A 15,898-nucleotide genomic window follows, 5' to 3' on the forward strand; every position below is an offset into this window, starting at 1 on the left:
AATTCCATATTTAGGATGAGCAAGCCCACCTTGCTAAGGCAAGAAGTGCAACTGCATTTGAAGGGGGACATGTAGGAATAACAAAGAATACTACTGAACAGACACCTGCCTCAGAGAGCGAGAATGCCCAAGGCTTCTGCAACTAAGCTAGGGTTTCCTCCTTTAGAGAAAGGCAAGACCTGCCAAATTCCTGACTAAAGAAAGCCAGCTGCAGGTTTTTGTCACAGGGGAGTCAACTCATCTTGTTAAGCCAGTCAGTGTGGTCCGGTAAGTGCATCCTGAATGACAGTGGTGTTGGACCCACCTGTTTTCCTTGATCCACGAGGGCAATAGTCCCAAAAGTACAGCCTGATGTTCCCTCATGCTCTGACTTAGATTACATCAAGAAGGCATCAGAAAATCCAATCAACAAGAGGAAGTGTCTCCACATTTCCTCTGTCAATGTTAAAAAAAGCTCAACTGTCGTTTTTCTGATGGACACTTCTATGCAGTCCTGCATGGATAGGACATGGTCCTAGACCTGGGATAGGAAAAGATTTCCTGCAAATACCTACACTGATGTTCAAATCAAAATACAAAAGGAAATGGTGCTGACCTTGCCAGATTAGGTAACCAGATCTTGGTGATTTTTCAAGAACATTTTTTCTGAAGGCAGTCATCAGATTTACCTTTCATTAACAAGTGTTTGATTTCCAGATATTGCAACAACTTTGTACGCTCCGATAGCCAACACACCAGAGCAGTGCAATTTCAACCCAATATAAAACTGTAAGACACAATGGCCATGTTATTTTCGTGTTTTCTTTTGTCTGAACCAAAACTGAATCAGCTTACCATCGTCACTATCGGAGCAGCATTTCCAAATAATTCTTGACCAGTGCAGAGCTCCAACTAAATCTGAATGTAAGAAACGTAATACCCCTAGGGCCTTAGTGATTCCAGCCATCACACTGTGCATCCCAATTCAATCCTGGTGGTCGCAGGTACTTGCACTCTGCGTTATACATAAACGGAATGGATGCTTACAAGTATAAGTAGTTCCTCCAAAAGTGTTGCCTTTACATATCCATGCAGGAGATGCAATCCCCGCGCTTGCAACACCAAGGGGTCAGAGCCAAAGTTACAAAGGATCTTCTGAGCCCAAATGCAGGATTTCCTTCTGCCAGTTAAGAGCATTCTATGCGACCAGAACTCCATAGATGCAGGCGGCATGAAGAAAACAAATGCATAGCTTCTAAGCAACACAGGCTACTCCCAGCCTCAGGCCTACCCAATACTAACTCTATTGCCTCCACATAGAGAGTCAACGTCAGCCTCAGTCCTTATCATCAAAGCACTGAATGGGCCGGGGCCAGGGTATAGGAGGTCATTAAAGCTGCAGGACAATGACTAGGGAAATCTCTGGTCCTCAGGCAAGATAAATCTACCACATGGATACACTCAGTTTTCTCAGAGGCTGGTCCAAGTTCACAGGGAAGGAGGACAGGAAACCTCACTACTTTCCGCTCCAACTATAAGCCCATGTCTTCAATCTTGCCTTTGCTAATAAAAACACAAGACACCGGCTATACAATTTAAAAAGCTGTTCAACATTCCCCCCTGGAGAGAATGAATTACACATGACGGATGCTGGTCACGGTACTCCGTGCACTTCAGGAAAGTCTTTGGATACTATGGGGATGATAGAAAGGTAAGAACCTGACTAGAACAGACTGAGGCAACACTCATGATGTGCCTCAGTTACCATCTCTTCGTTGAGCTGGCATCAGGATCATCTCAGTTCTGTTTTTCCAGTGAAGTATTCAAGAATCAGACCAGGCAGGTGGGCTCAAGAGTACTGTACATTTAAAGAAATGCCTTACACCAAAATAAGCATCTAAATGCTCAGTCAAGAAACCAGTGATGTGAAAATGAATACAGAAGAATCCAGACTGAACAGCCTTGAAGATTTCTACGAACAAGCAGGACCTGGAGCAATAAGCTTAAGACCCTGAAATACTGACAATGAAAATGTTAGCTGGCTGAGGTAAGTGGCACTTGCCTACATGGATTCCCAAAGGCTACAAAAGTCCTAACTGATATGCAGAATGTCTTACATCATCTGAGAGCCTCATTGATACGTGAAGTGTTATGTCTAGTGTCCCTAGGTCAGATGAGATTTTGGAAAGAGCATCAAGAGATTGATGGTTGCATATTACTGTACAGACTTGAGGCGCCAACTGATACCTGGCCCACACTCTGCTCTAGAAGATATGTCATAAAATGAAACAGTCCCTGTCTAACACGCTTTCCACTGCCATGACTCACCTGACGTTGCCAAGCCAGCCTCTGAAAAACTAGAGATCAGAAGCTGGGCAAGAACAAGCAGGAAAGACTGACCATCTTCTGGACTGTTTCTGAGTCTCAGGGACAGACATCAGAGATGAAATGTTGGAGAAAATGAAGGATACTCAAGGTTGGTAAGACTCCCGTTCTCTCAAACAAGAGATCTTCCACATTGCCTTGAGCTGCACAAGGAAGACCCAATGTTTTCAGGAAGCAGCACAATCAGAAATAGATGGTGCCACCTTACAAGATGAAATGTCAAACAAGGCATAGCATGTGCACAACTCCCACCTCATTGGCCCATTCCTTTTACTCGAATATCAGAAACACGGCAGGCAGGCAGAGGGAACAGCTTTTCCTGAAAGTGAAGCTAGTATCTGGCCACAACAGCTTGACTTTGGGCCTTATGACCATGTAGCTAGACTGAGCACATTATAAAAGGGTAGAGCACGTCTCCCTCTCCCCCTGGACTCCAGAATATCCAACAAGCAGGGACTCTTCCTGCACAGTAAAGTTTCCAGTGTCAGAACCTGTCATGCTTTATCAACTCCAGGCCTAGTCTGAAGACACGGCGATGAAACAGTTGTCTTCTATTCTGCATGAACGGCCGAAGGGGAAATAGCCCTTCTCTGAGCAGCAAAAAGGGAGGTGTTACATTTGCTGCTCCTTCCTCTGCTGAAGTAGTGCATTAGGAATACTGGTCACAGGGGAACGATGCCTCAGATGAGGAAGCCATCTTGTGATCCATTCTGCCACAGCCACAGAGTGGATGGCAGACACAATATCTTAATCTGAGAGAGAGGCAGGCAAGTAAAGAGGAGTGCCATGTTTGTTTTAAAGCAGTTATGTTATGGTGTCCAATTCCCAACCCAGATGAGAAAGAGGACCCCATTAGAAAGGCCACACATGTATAAATGGAGGGGCAAAGCAAAAGGGGCCAGAAAAAGTGTGGTAAGTGCCACAGAAATAGAGTGCTCCTCAGCCTGGGGGAGAGCAAGAGCCCTGGGATAGTGAAGCCCCTCTACTCGGAAAGTTGTCCTGAGAAGCCTTACAGCCTCTGCAAGGGCAGAGATGGACCAGAACCCACAGAAGCAAGACAACAGCCACAGGCTGCATTAGCAGCTTATCTAAAGGCTGCAAGTAATTGACATACCATTTCCTTGAATTTTACCAGCGGGCACATCCCACATCCTAGTGGGACAGGGAAATTACGAATATTTCCTCCTTAATTTATGTTCTGCTACAAAGAGAATAAATGATAGAAAAAGTGTGTCAGACAGAAGAGAAGGGAGGGGGCCTCAAGAACTCAAGGCACAAGCCCAGGAAAAAAACCCAGAATCTGTAAAACTAAAGCACTTGCTGTTCAAATGGCGAGGCAGATCATAACCGGAGTCTCCAAACAAGCTATGCTCTTATTAAAAAGTCTGTTATCCCTTTGGTTACCCATTCTTCTCTTGTCCAGCACTCTTGGGACCTGACTGGTCCCAGGAGAGAGAATTTGCTGGACAACAGGAGCTCTCCTGATACCAGCCCCGCAGCCCACTGCCGGCTTGTTCAGCCCACCTGGGCTGTCTGCAGGCCAGCCCCAGCTTCGCAGCCGACCAGTGAGGCAGCTCTAGCCCTGCTGCTGGAATGGCACATTGCCCAATCGGGCTGCTGCAGCCCCAGCCCTGCTGCTGGGCGGCATGTGGCCCTGGCTGTGCTGATTCTGCCAGGCTGCCACGGCTGGCTCTCTCTCCTGAGCTGCTGCAGCTGCAACCCCAATCACTCTCTCACTGCTACCACCACCCAGACTGCTGCAGCCTGCTACCTCCCAGACTGATGTGGCTTGGCCAGGCTTCCCCTCCTGGGCTTCTGTGGTCCCAGCCCCATTACTGGGCTTCAGACAGCCCAGATCGCGCTCCACCCAGGCTGCTGCGACCCCACTGTTAGCAGACTTGCAAGGTTGCACCCGGCTCCCAGCTGCTGGTCTCTCGTATCCAGGGACATCTATGGTCATGCTGGACCACGGATGATGCTGGACAAGACATCCCAGATTTGAGAGGTGCAGCCTGTAGTTACCTCTTTGACCATTTCAAGTATTAGCATTTGTTAATTCTCCCCCACCCACAGTATTAAGCTCTTCACACTGCTTCACTGCCCTGATAACATTGAAGAGACTCAATTTTATCAGAACACTATCCTATTTCTATAGCATCCAGTGGGACATATTGCTTCAGACAGAGCAGTAGAAAATGCTCTCAAAAGTAGCACTTTTTCGAACAATTCATTCCCAAATCTCCTAATGATCAATAACCGGAAAAGTTTGAGTATAAGAAAACATTTCCTTGAAAAAAATCCACAGCACTTCCTTGATGTCAAAGGAAAAAGCTAAACTTAAGTTCTATTAGAAAAGACATCTGTCATACAGGCACTATAAAAAAAGATTGATTATTTCTATTACAGACATTAGCTTCTGTGGGAAGCCCACTAAAAACTTACTGTGCAAATATGAGGCCAGTATTCAAACTGTGGGAGTAAGGCTGTATTCAGTTCCTCTTCATACATCTCTCTGTAAAACTGTGGCATCTTTGATAACCAGATACCATTGCTGTACTTATTCAAAACTTCTTTAACACGATTCTGAACTTCATTTAGTTTAGTATCAGCAGGGCCAGGGGGGATGCTGTGTATTTCTGCAAGTGGCTTATGCAGCTTATCTGTGAAGATAGAAAAGTGACAATTGTAAAATGGCAGTGTTCTACAATTTGCTTTAAAAGAAAGGTGGCATTTAATTTCAGAAAGGGGAAGGACCTCCAGTCAGAGGTCAGTAACCACCTCTTCCTTTGGTTTGTTTTAAACCTGCTGCCTATTATTCACATTGGGTGACCACTAGCCCCTGGATCCCACTGGCATCAACACGGCCGAGGCCACAGAAGTTTCCCTCAGGATAGACAAGTGGGAACCCGAGCGAGAAGGTCAAGGCAGGGTGACAGGCAACAAGGTTCTTCAAGATGTGAGATCCCTCTCTGTATGCCACACGTGGGTGTGCATGTGCAACATACACCTGAGTCTGGAAGCCTCTCTTAGTAGTGTCCATTGACAGCAGATGTGCCATACAGCACCCCGTGCTCCCTGCTTGGGGTACAAGTAGTATGGACTGACAGCCCTGCAGTTTCCCTCTTACCTCTGCACAATCCAGTTGGAAGTACGATGGGTAGTGGAACCTTCAGCTCCAGGCAGGTAACACCTCTGACTGATGGTTCCCATGGGTACGTCACACGTGAGCGACGTGTGGGAAGTGATCTGCGCAGAAGTGGCTGCAGGATGCCAATGGAACTGCAGTTTGCCGCACAGCATGGCCCACGCCGCATCTGTCACTGCTGCACTTAATGGTGTGGTGTGCTGGGAACATGTGGACAGAGCAGCACAGCGCTACTTGACAGACGCCTGCCAGGACAGATCTGCTAGTGAGGCTGAGGCGGCAGCCTATGCCCAAGTAGAATGAACACACCAGGGAGGAGGTAGATTAGAGCATTTGACACTCTCAAGGATTCACGCTGAAACTCATTTGGAGATTCACCGGGGCCAGGGAGCTTGCCCCTGTGACATTTTAGCAATGGCCACAAAACGACTAATTGGATTTCCGAAATGGACGAGTCATGTGGAAGTAGAACACCAGTGGGCCTCAAACACCCAGGGAGCGCAGGGCCCTGCCAGCAGGGGAAGTGTCGCGCTTTGGGCCGAATACTGTGAAGCAGTCAGGTGGGAAGGCAGCCTGTGCCGCAAGACCACCCCCGATGCACCTCACTGCAGTATGAAAAAGGCATGTGTGGACGGGAAAGACGGAGTTCTTTCAAAAGAAGAGGAAAGAGGAAAAAGCACAGGTGCCCTGGTGGCCACTCCAACCACAGTAATCACAGCTGAAATGCGAGATAGCATCCATTCAGTGTGGATGCTCTCTTTCGAAAAAGTAGATCGCTTTTCCAATGCGCTTTTGCCGTGTAGACGCTTTCTTTCAAAAGAAGTTTTTTCAGAAGATCTCTTCCAGGAAAGCTTCTTCCGAAAGAAGCCTAAGTCTAGACATAGCCCCAGGAAGCTCAGGGGAAGCTGAGTGTACAGGAAAGCTGGCCTGCATGTCCTTACGTGTGTGAATGAGAGACCAGGTGTGCGCCACACTGCACATACTGGTTCCAGGCTAGCCTCATTGATAAGAAGGCCCACACTGGATATCCTTTGGGGTTGGAGAATGTCCTAAAGCAGATGCTGTAGGTCCTGAACTTCCTCCAACCTGATTTCCAGGTCCACAGCCACTCTTGGTAGCAAATCCTGATATTTCCAGTGACTATCCAGCGAAGAGATCTGGGAGAGGAATGATGACATCCTGCAACAAGGATGTGCTGGTATTAAGGATCCTAGATCTCTTCTAACGGGATCCACAGATCATTGGTAGCTGTTTGCAGCAGCTCCTGACACTGCCAGTGCTCGTCCAGCAGAGACGGTGAAGGAGCAGCTGATTCCTCAGGAGTCAAACTGTCGGTACCTCTGGATCCAGTTCTGGTTCTTTCCTCCTTTTATACCAATGGAACAAGTGGGCAAGAGGAGTGGAACAGTGCAACTTTTGAGAAGGGCCTAGATGTCTGCATCTCATGGTCCCCAATAAGGCCAGAGAAGGGGGAGCATATCAGTTGTGGTGGACCTCAAGGGAACTGGAACCACTAGTGGGGTCATATCCAGAAGAATGAAGAGTGTAAATGGGGCTTAACTGTCTCTGAGGATACCAGTGACTGTGGGGTTATCTCCCTGACTCATCCAAAACGGAAAGCTATTCTAGCAGTAGTGCAAGTCTCACTGGTACCCAGGCACTCAGACAAAATGGTTCACTGGACTGACGCAGACTCCTCCTCTGATTTAGGACACCCCTCAGAAGGCAGGGCCAGAAAGAAGTGGAGCCTGTGGATAAGGAATACAATCTCCAGACTGTATGTACATCTCAGCATGCCCTGGTGTCAGAGGGGTTCTGACATTCAAGGCTGAAGGACCAAGTGCATCGGCAGCTGGCGGATGGTCTTTAGATGAATGAGGCAGGTACTGACAATATATTCCAACTAGCACACTTACTGAACTGCTGAATTTCTGTTCTTACATTTCACTGTGGAAGTGACCGAAGGAATGGACAGATCTTTCTTTTTAAGCTTCTCTCTCCAACCTGGGTGTCTTCAGTGGAGCCAGTTCTTCAAGTTGTGTACCTGACATCACATCTGACCACAACAGGCTTGGAGTGGAAGCCAGTTTCTTAAAGACAGTCCGAGAATGGGCCATATCAGAGAGAGGTCTCAGCCTTCCCCACGAGGTGCTTTCCTAGGCTTTTCCTGAGCTGCTCAGGCTCTGGGTGGGAGGCAGCAACAGATATGCACTCTGCAGAGATACGTACCTCACCCAGACAATACAGGAAACGCTGATAGTCATCACCGATGGAGGTAGAGCAAAGGCAGCAGATGCAAGTCTTAGATCTTGGGACTCTGAACATAGTCCTGGAGCCAGGGAGAGGTCCCAACAGTGGGGAGGGGAAGGGGGGCCAGGAAATCACTCTATACTATAACCTTTTAACCACCAACTATTAAGCAAAGAAATAACTATTTACAACTGTTCATTTGTGCAAGTTACACAAGGAAAAGGACAAAGGACAAGTACATCTCAGGTCATACAGCAGTAAGAAGGAACTGGAGAGGCCTCAACACACACTGCCTCTTACATTTTCAGTCAGGAGCATGAGGAGAGCTACTGTGCATCTGTGGGCCAATGGGCATGGCTTTGAAGACTTTCCAGACTCAGAGGCACGGCGTGCGTGCGTGCGTTCCCACGTGTGGGCTATATACAGAGCTCATCACTTAAGAACCGTGTTTCCCTCCTCCCACTGAACGTACTGGCCATATACCAATGATGATTTGGAAACCCTCATCCATGCAAACACGAGCAATAATCTCAGGCTTTGTTAAACGGGGTGGTCAAGTCAGGAAGAGAAATCTCCAGGATGGGAAGGCAGCAATCGATGAGTCAGCAAGGCGGCTCTCTCCACTCTTGCATTAGCACTGAGGCAGTGCCCCAGGATGAATGATGGGGTACTGCTCTGCAGTAATTAAGTCTTTTGTACTAGGCATGAAAGTGAGACTCTGGCCATAGATAACTATTAAAGTGATCTATGCTTGTCAAAACAGATGTGACCAACTGTATAGGAACTTGCACATCTTTCTTTGCACTGAGTTAAATTTGTGCAAAAACCCATAAATGCCAGTGTTAATCCATCCACCTTCATCTCTTCCTTTGCTTCAGAAGAGCTTTATATCCATGCACCTAGCAACAAAGCCTACAACCTCAGGGAGGCAGTGTTCAGAGCAAGCCAACAGATGGTTGAAACATTTCTGCCAGGTATGTAGCAGTTAAACAATTGGGAGACACATGCAATTTGCTGAAGAAATAACGTAGTGACTCTGGGGCCCACGCTACTAGCTACTCATTCAACTGTGGTTCCAGAACTAAGTCCTGATTATAATCAGACTCTGAAAACTTCGTGTTTAAGTCGGGGTGGGGAACCTCAGGCCCAGGAGCCAGATGTGGCCCTTGGCTTGCCTGGATCCGGACTCTGAGGCTCAGCGAGCCTTCATTGGTGCTGCAGCCCCCCTGCTGCCGTCCTGGGGGCTGGAGCACACAATCTACTAGGCTGGGCCCCCCAGGTTCTGGTGTGCAAGAGTAACGTGGGGAGTATCTTTCTCCTCACTCAGGCCGCAGTGAGGGATTTCCCCCCGCCCCTACTTACTGGGTGCGGCCCCCCCCATCTGATTTTTTTGTAGGTCAGTGGTCCTGGACCCAAAAAATGTTCTCCACCCCCTCATTTAAGTCATAATATCCTTAGTATTATTCAAAGAAAATTATAATAAGAGGCACCTACAAAAGGATGGGGTCTAAATTAGCTGTTACCACTCAAGACAGATCTTGGGAGTCATTGTAGACAGTTCCCTGAAAAAAAAAAACTGCTCAAGGTGCAGGGGGGAAAAAAAAAAAAAAAAAAAAAAAAGGATAATGCTAGGAATCATCTGGAAAGGGATAGACCAAAATCATGACAAGCCCATACCTTGCATACCGTGCAGAGTTCTGGTTGTGTAATCTCAAAAGTATCAGAATTTGAAGGGCAACAAAAGTGATTGGAAGTCAGGGACATCTTACATACAATGAGATATTAAAAAGACTGGGACTGTTCAACTTAAACCCTGTAATTTACTTCTTCCCAAAAAATAACAACGAAGGGGGGGGGGTCACCCAATGAAATTAATAGACGAGTTCAAAATAAGCAAGTACAGTGAAATCTTTGTCATCCGGCACTCCTGGAAAATGAGGGTTGGTAGTAACTGAATATGTCAGATAAAGATTATTACTCTGCCCCGTTCTCTATTGACAAACTTGGCTCCCGGCAGCTCGAGGCAGGCTGAGGGAGGGGGCGGCACCTGCTTGGTGACAGCCGGCAGTGCCAGCAATGCCTGACAGGCAGGCGTGCCAGAAGATGTGGCAGTATTGTGGTTGGGGGCAATGCCGGTTAATAGTGTGTCTGGTAACAAACCTTTCACTATACTTCATACCAGGCACAGTCAAACTGTGACACTCGTTCCCAGGGAATGTTGAAGGCCAAAAATGTAACAGGGCTCAAACTTCATGGAAAGTAAGCCCATCAATGGCTAGTACCAAGATGGCCAGGGATGCAACTCCATGTTCTAGGTATCCCTAAACATCCAGTTACCAGAAGTTGGGAATGAGCAACAGGAGTGGATCAACTGAAATTGCACCGTTCTGTTCATTCCCTCTGAAGCATCTGGCATTGGCCACTGTCAGAGACAGGATCTTAGGCTAGACAGACCATTGATTTGATCCGGGATAGCTGTTTTTATGTTTCATTAGTTTAAGTTTTTTTTTTTAAATAACTACATTACCAATTAAGCAGGCTTCCTCAGAACAGAGATTGGGTGGTATACTGGCTTTATCAGTCTCTCACCTCTTAAAAGTATTATTCTATGTACAAAATAAAAGGCTATAAACACAGTTCATGTTATGAATACATGCATAACCCAAAGTGACAATTCCACATACCACTTGAATCCACTGATGAGCTTCTGGACAGATGCACTTGAAGTTCTTTCTGAAAGCGTGGTGGAAGAGTTAACCTTTTTTCAGGCCTGAAAGATCAAAGGAAACTTCTTTAACTATTTCTAGTCTAACCAGTATTACATCTACTTGAGAAAATTCTATAAAATAGTCATTTGTTTATAGTTCTCTTTATTTAAGGTTAGAATTAAGGTAGCAGCCTCATTTAACTTTAGAAGATGGATTAAGAGTTCTGTTTGGAGACAATCTCTTGTGGCTGTCAAGTTCAGACAGCAAGAGAAAGGGAATTCACAGTTATTTTTAGAAGGGAGAAAAGAGGAATGAAAGTTACTCAGAAAACTGTGGTACTCTGAAGAACCATGTTGGGAAAACTCACAAATCTCAGTTCACTGGGACAAAAGGCAGGAGCTTCCCGAGATTGAACTGTTAATTCTAGCAGGGAATATTTCACATCACCCTGACGCTGATTGGGCCAGGCAAAACTGCTATCCCCACCTCTCCTCAAAAGTATTCCCTCATGTTCTCAAGCTTCTGTTAATAACCTCTCCCGAGGGAGGCTCAAACTGTCGATATCAAGATCAAAGGTGGATATTGTCTGGGACACAAAAGATGCTTGCACTTGATATTTTATTTTATGTATTTAAATATTTTTACCCCACCTTTCTATTTAAAATATTCAAGGCAGCTTACAAAAAAACCACAATACAAATACAGGCAGTCCCCGACTTACGCGGATCCGACTTGTGTCGGATCCGCACTTATGAACGAGGCTTTCTCACCCCGGAGGTCGAGGTGGCGGATTGCTACCTGCGAGCTCCGGGGCGAGAAAGCCCCGTTCGTAAGCTGCTCCGGTGCCCCTGGTCTGCTGGAGATCGTCTCCAGCAGACCAGGGGCACCGGGCGGGTTCCCGCGCTTCTGAGGCTTTGCCAGAGCAAAGCCTCAGAAGCGTGGGACCCCGCCGTGGCTGCCGCTTCAGTCCCGGTGCCTGTGGTCTGCTGGGGACCGTCCCAAGCAGACCACAGGCACCGGGACTGAAGCCGCAGCCACGGCGGGGTCCCGCGCCTCTGAGACTTTGCCAGAGCAAAGCCTCAGAGGCGCGGCACCCCGCTGCCGCTGCGGCTCTGCTCCCCGTGTCCCTGGTCTGCTGGGGGGGGGGGGGGCGCAGCTAGTGTGCCCCCCCCCCCCAGCAGATCAGGCTTTTGTTTTGGACCCTGGGGCAGAGCAGCTGGGGCGCTGCCGATTGGTGCTGCAGTGCCGCTCTGGGCACTACTGGACCAACCCGGCAGCACCCCAGCTGCTCTGCCCCAGGTCCTGATTCAGCCGCTGCTGGTCAGTTTCAGCAGCGGCTGAATCAGGACGCCTGGGGCAGAGCAGATGGGGTGCTGCTGGGTTGGTCCAGTAGCACCGAGGAGCGGCGCTACTGGAGCAACCCAGCAGCACCCCAGCTGCTCTGCCCCAGGCATCCCCAAGTCAGCTTCTGCTGAAACTGACCAGCGCTGACTACAGGAAGCCCGAGGCAGAGTTGCTCTGCCCCGGGCTTCCTGGAATCAGCTGCTGATCAGTTTCAGCAGCAGCTGACTTGGGGTTCTTAAGTTGAATCTGTATGTAAGTGAGAACTGGCGGTCAGTTTCAGCAGCGGCTGAATCTGGACGCCAGTTCCGACTTACATACAGATTCAACTTAAGAACAAACCTACAGTCCCTATCTTGTACGTAACCCGGGGACTGCCTGTATATAAAAATTTAAAATATGAGACCCCCAGAGAGACAATCAGCTAAAAACATATAGAGAGGAGGAACACAAACTCAAACATTAATAAAAGCACGAATAAAAAAGGTGGCTTTAGCCTGACGCCAAAACAACACTAGCGTTGGCGCCATGCGAATATCCTGAGGAAGAGAATTCCACAGCCTAGGAGCAAAAGCTGAGTATGCCCTGTTCCACGGTGATGTTTATCTTATCTCCACAAGTGGGGGAACACGAAGCAAAGCCTCCCCAGCTGACCTCAATCCCCAGGCAGGTTCATATGGTAATCTCATGAAATAAGCACATACTGGACTGTATTCACATAGAGCAATCAATCTCATCTAACACCTACAGTTAGCTGAACACAAAGTTAAAGCGTTCATTGTTAATGCATTATCACATACCTGTCAGTAGGGCAGGAAGCTTTGGAGGTGGGAGGATGGGGAGGGCTGAAGCCCAAGCCTGCAACTTCCTGTGCCTTGAGGGGGGCTGGAGCCACAAGCAGGACTGAAGCCCAGAGCCCCCAGCCCATGCTCTATATTTTAAATGTACAGAAAACCTCAATACTATTTAAATAAACGGTATTCTAATATTGCTTAACACTGACTAAAACTGATCAATTGACATTTTTTAAATCTCATGATTAATATTTTTAAGCCACTTGACAGCCATAATTAATATACACAGGCAGACTGTGCTATATTTTTCCATACCTCTTACTGATTTAGGGAAAAATCCCAACTTCCAAGCAAGCTGCAGATGCTCAACACATCTCAGAATTTGGCCCTTTGTCCATTTATCCAGTACACTGCATTCTCACAAACGTGTTCTTACAAAGATGTACATTTCACTAGTTTTGCCACTACACATTTAATATAGCTAAAGTTTTGGACAGCGCCTACAAACTGGATGAGAAATTGGGCATACATTTAAACAGTCTCTCTCTTGCAGATACTAGTTACCTTGACAACGTGCATCTCAGAAGCTGCTTCTGAGAGAAACAGTTCCACAATTCTGGGGGACCAGTGGAAAGCACCAGCAAGCAGGCTGTGCTAAAGGGAGTTCTGATACAATATTGCGCATTGCCTTGAGGGATCACTCAGTGCCAGTAAGTATCCAGTGGAGCTGTCTCTGCCAATGGTAGGGGGTTTGCTTACCCCGTATTTTGATTGTAGGGCATTAGAGTGACAAAAATAATGAAGCTGGAACAGAAGTTCTAGAAGAAGCAGAAGGAAGGTGGAGAGAGAAGGGTGAAGGAGAGATGTAGGCGATAAAGAGTCAGGAGTGGTAACCGGAGAAAGAAGAGAGGAGAAAAAGGACGACTTACCATGAACTTCAGATAAATGAGCAAGGAGGCCGTGGTGGTAGAGGAAGTAGCATGTTTGTGGGAAAAAGCATAGGTGGGGGAAGAGAGAGAAGATGTAGTTGATGGGAGTAAGAAAAGGGAGAGGTGAGTCCTTTAATTAGGGATTGAACCCTCTACACAATGACACCTCATGCAATCAGGACTCTCGCCCAAACACTTATGGCAGCTGGGGGAAAAGGGTCACTCACAGGCATAAAGCTGTTATATGAGCAACAGCCTTGAAGCCAGGAGAATGAGCAACAGGCCAGTACAGAGACCTGTACCCAAACCGGGGATAAATAACCCCATTGTAGTAAAGCACTGTTCTAAACTGGACAAACACTGCACTAGACTAAAATCTAACACAACAGGTATTACATACACTAAAAGAGGGAAGACTCCCAAATACAAGCACCGAAGCAAATGCCCCTTGCGGTAGGAAGGCATCAAGGAGGTTCTCAAGCAGCGTGGCCCTTTATGCCACCATGCAGTGACACGAGGCACCAGAGGGCACGAGTACTGCACAGGGAAAATATTTCCAACAACTATGCGTGAGGCATGCACATACCAATGGTGGAATGGGGATATGTGCAATCATTCAAAGAAAACATAAATGGAATGCCCAGCTACCGTATGGGAACTAAATAAACGGAGCTCATTTAAGCAGGCAGCAATCAGTGCTGGAGGAGGATCAGCTGCAGAGGCTATGTCTACACTGCAACTACAACCTCACACCACCTCACTAGGCTCGGGCTAAGACTGTTTTATTACAGACCAGATGTTCTGGCTCAGGCTCTAGAAGCCGAGACCTGGAAGGGTCCCAGAGCGGAGGCCGCTGCCCAAACCCAGCCTTCTACATTGAGCTTATGCAGCCCCTTAGCCCAGGACATTTGAGGGCACTAAGGGCTGTGCAGACACACACACAGTTACCAAATTTTAGGGGAGCCAGCTGAGGAATGACGTCCATGATTTTAAGGATGTTCCAAATGTTGTAGCAAACACCCTGGGGACATGAGGAGGACTGATGACCTTTTCAACTTCGCTTCTCTCGCGTTACAACTTAAGTTTTCAGAGGTGAATTGCAAATTCTTGCTCAAAGGAATTGGAGCAATAGCCACATCAGTCTACATACAGTAAAAGCAATACCGTGTCATTAATAAAAACACCGATAACGAGCTAACTCCAAATCTAATTCTAAATTCGTTGTGTTCCTTACCACTTACACTTTATAAAGGTTTATAAATGCAAAAGCTATGCCCTGGCATGTTCAGACCATGTGAATTTATGAACTTTCTTTCCATATTTCTAAGAAGAGTTTCTGCTACATATTTTGGAGCAGCTCTCCAGCAGGTGGCACTAGTACTCCATATTGTTGACCTATAACCCTATCTTACCCTGCTGTTTGGTATTTGGATGACAAATTAGGTGATAATGCTGACAGCATTATGCTTATTAGAGTGAAATATGCTGGAAAGCAAGAAGGAAGTTTAAAATCAGAGCATTGGGCTTTGCTATAGTATAAAAGATAATGTTGAGAGTAGTTGGCCTAACAATTAGTTGAAACAGTCCTAAGGGTTTGACCCAGCTTCAAAGAACGATGTCACAGCGTAAGTGCACAAAGTTAACCACAGAGAAACAGGTTCATGCATAATTATGTTTTTTAAAAAATGGAGTTTTTGGTGTTTCTGAAACTAGAGGGTTGCATTGATTCACATGATTAAAAATTAGCTGGTGCAAATAGCTTGTGTTAATCCCTCTCATGGATAAAAGGCAAAGCCCAGGCTGTGTTACATTCAATGAAATGTGTTATTTCCATTGTTTTCATCTATAAACACACAAAATCCTATGTTAAAAGAACGTTAAGATGGTAAAGTCAAGCACTCAAGTTAGGAAAGGGCAGAATGAAGAATGTTCATGAAACCTTTAATTCCGCCACCTCATTGTGACGTAGTGGGGGTACTTGCTGGGCTGTGGTGACCCCTGCTGTCTGGAGCAAGACCCAGCAGGGGAACCTCACTAGGCCAAGGTAATGCCAAACTTGTTGAACCAGTGGCCAGACACCCCCCATGGAGAGGAACAAAGGAAGGTGGAATGCTGCCCTGGCTGGGGGGCAGGGCTGGAAGTGAGTTAGTTGGTTGCTGGCTGTCTGTGAGCATGGAGGAGAGCCTAGGGAGAGGAGCTGGAGTTTAGGGGCCCAGTCTCCCCCATCTCAAGGGGGCCTGAGGCATCCTAGCCCAGCTCTGTGACCAGACTCCATCTGTGCTGCGCTGTATCCTGGAGAGGCAATAAACTTCCTCTATTCCACCGGCTGGTGCAGTCTGTTTGTGCCATTTCGGGGTGCAGGAGACG

General features: G+C 47.1%; 1 protein-coding gene across 3 annotated transcripts in view; it reads right to left on the reverse strand.

Moving 5' to 3' along the window:
• Positions 1-15,898, reverse strand: part of TDRD7 (tudor domain containing 7) — a 54,042-nt gene that overhangs the window by 24,203 nt on the left and 13,941 nt on the right. For all 3 annotated transcript variants that reach the window (XM_089779124.1, XM_089779123.1, XM_025186138.3), the window contains 2 exons: positions 10,444-10,529; positions 4,807-5,024 (listed from right to left, as the gene is read on the reverse strand). In XM_089779124.1, coding sequence (XP_089635250.1) covers positions 4,807-5,024; positions 10,444-10,529 — 304 coding nt within the window. The remainder of the gene's footprint in view (positions 1-4,806; positions 5,025-10,443; positions 10,530-15,898) is intronic.

This window comes from Pelodiscus sinensis, chromosome 6, assembly GCF_052426305.1.
Source record: "Pelodiscus sinensis isolate ZL-2025 chromosome 6, ASM5242630v1, whole genome shotgun sequence".
In the NCBI taxonomy this organism is placed as follows: Eukaryota; Metazoa; Chordata; order Testudines; family Trionychidae; genus Pelodiscus; species Pelodiscus sinensis.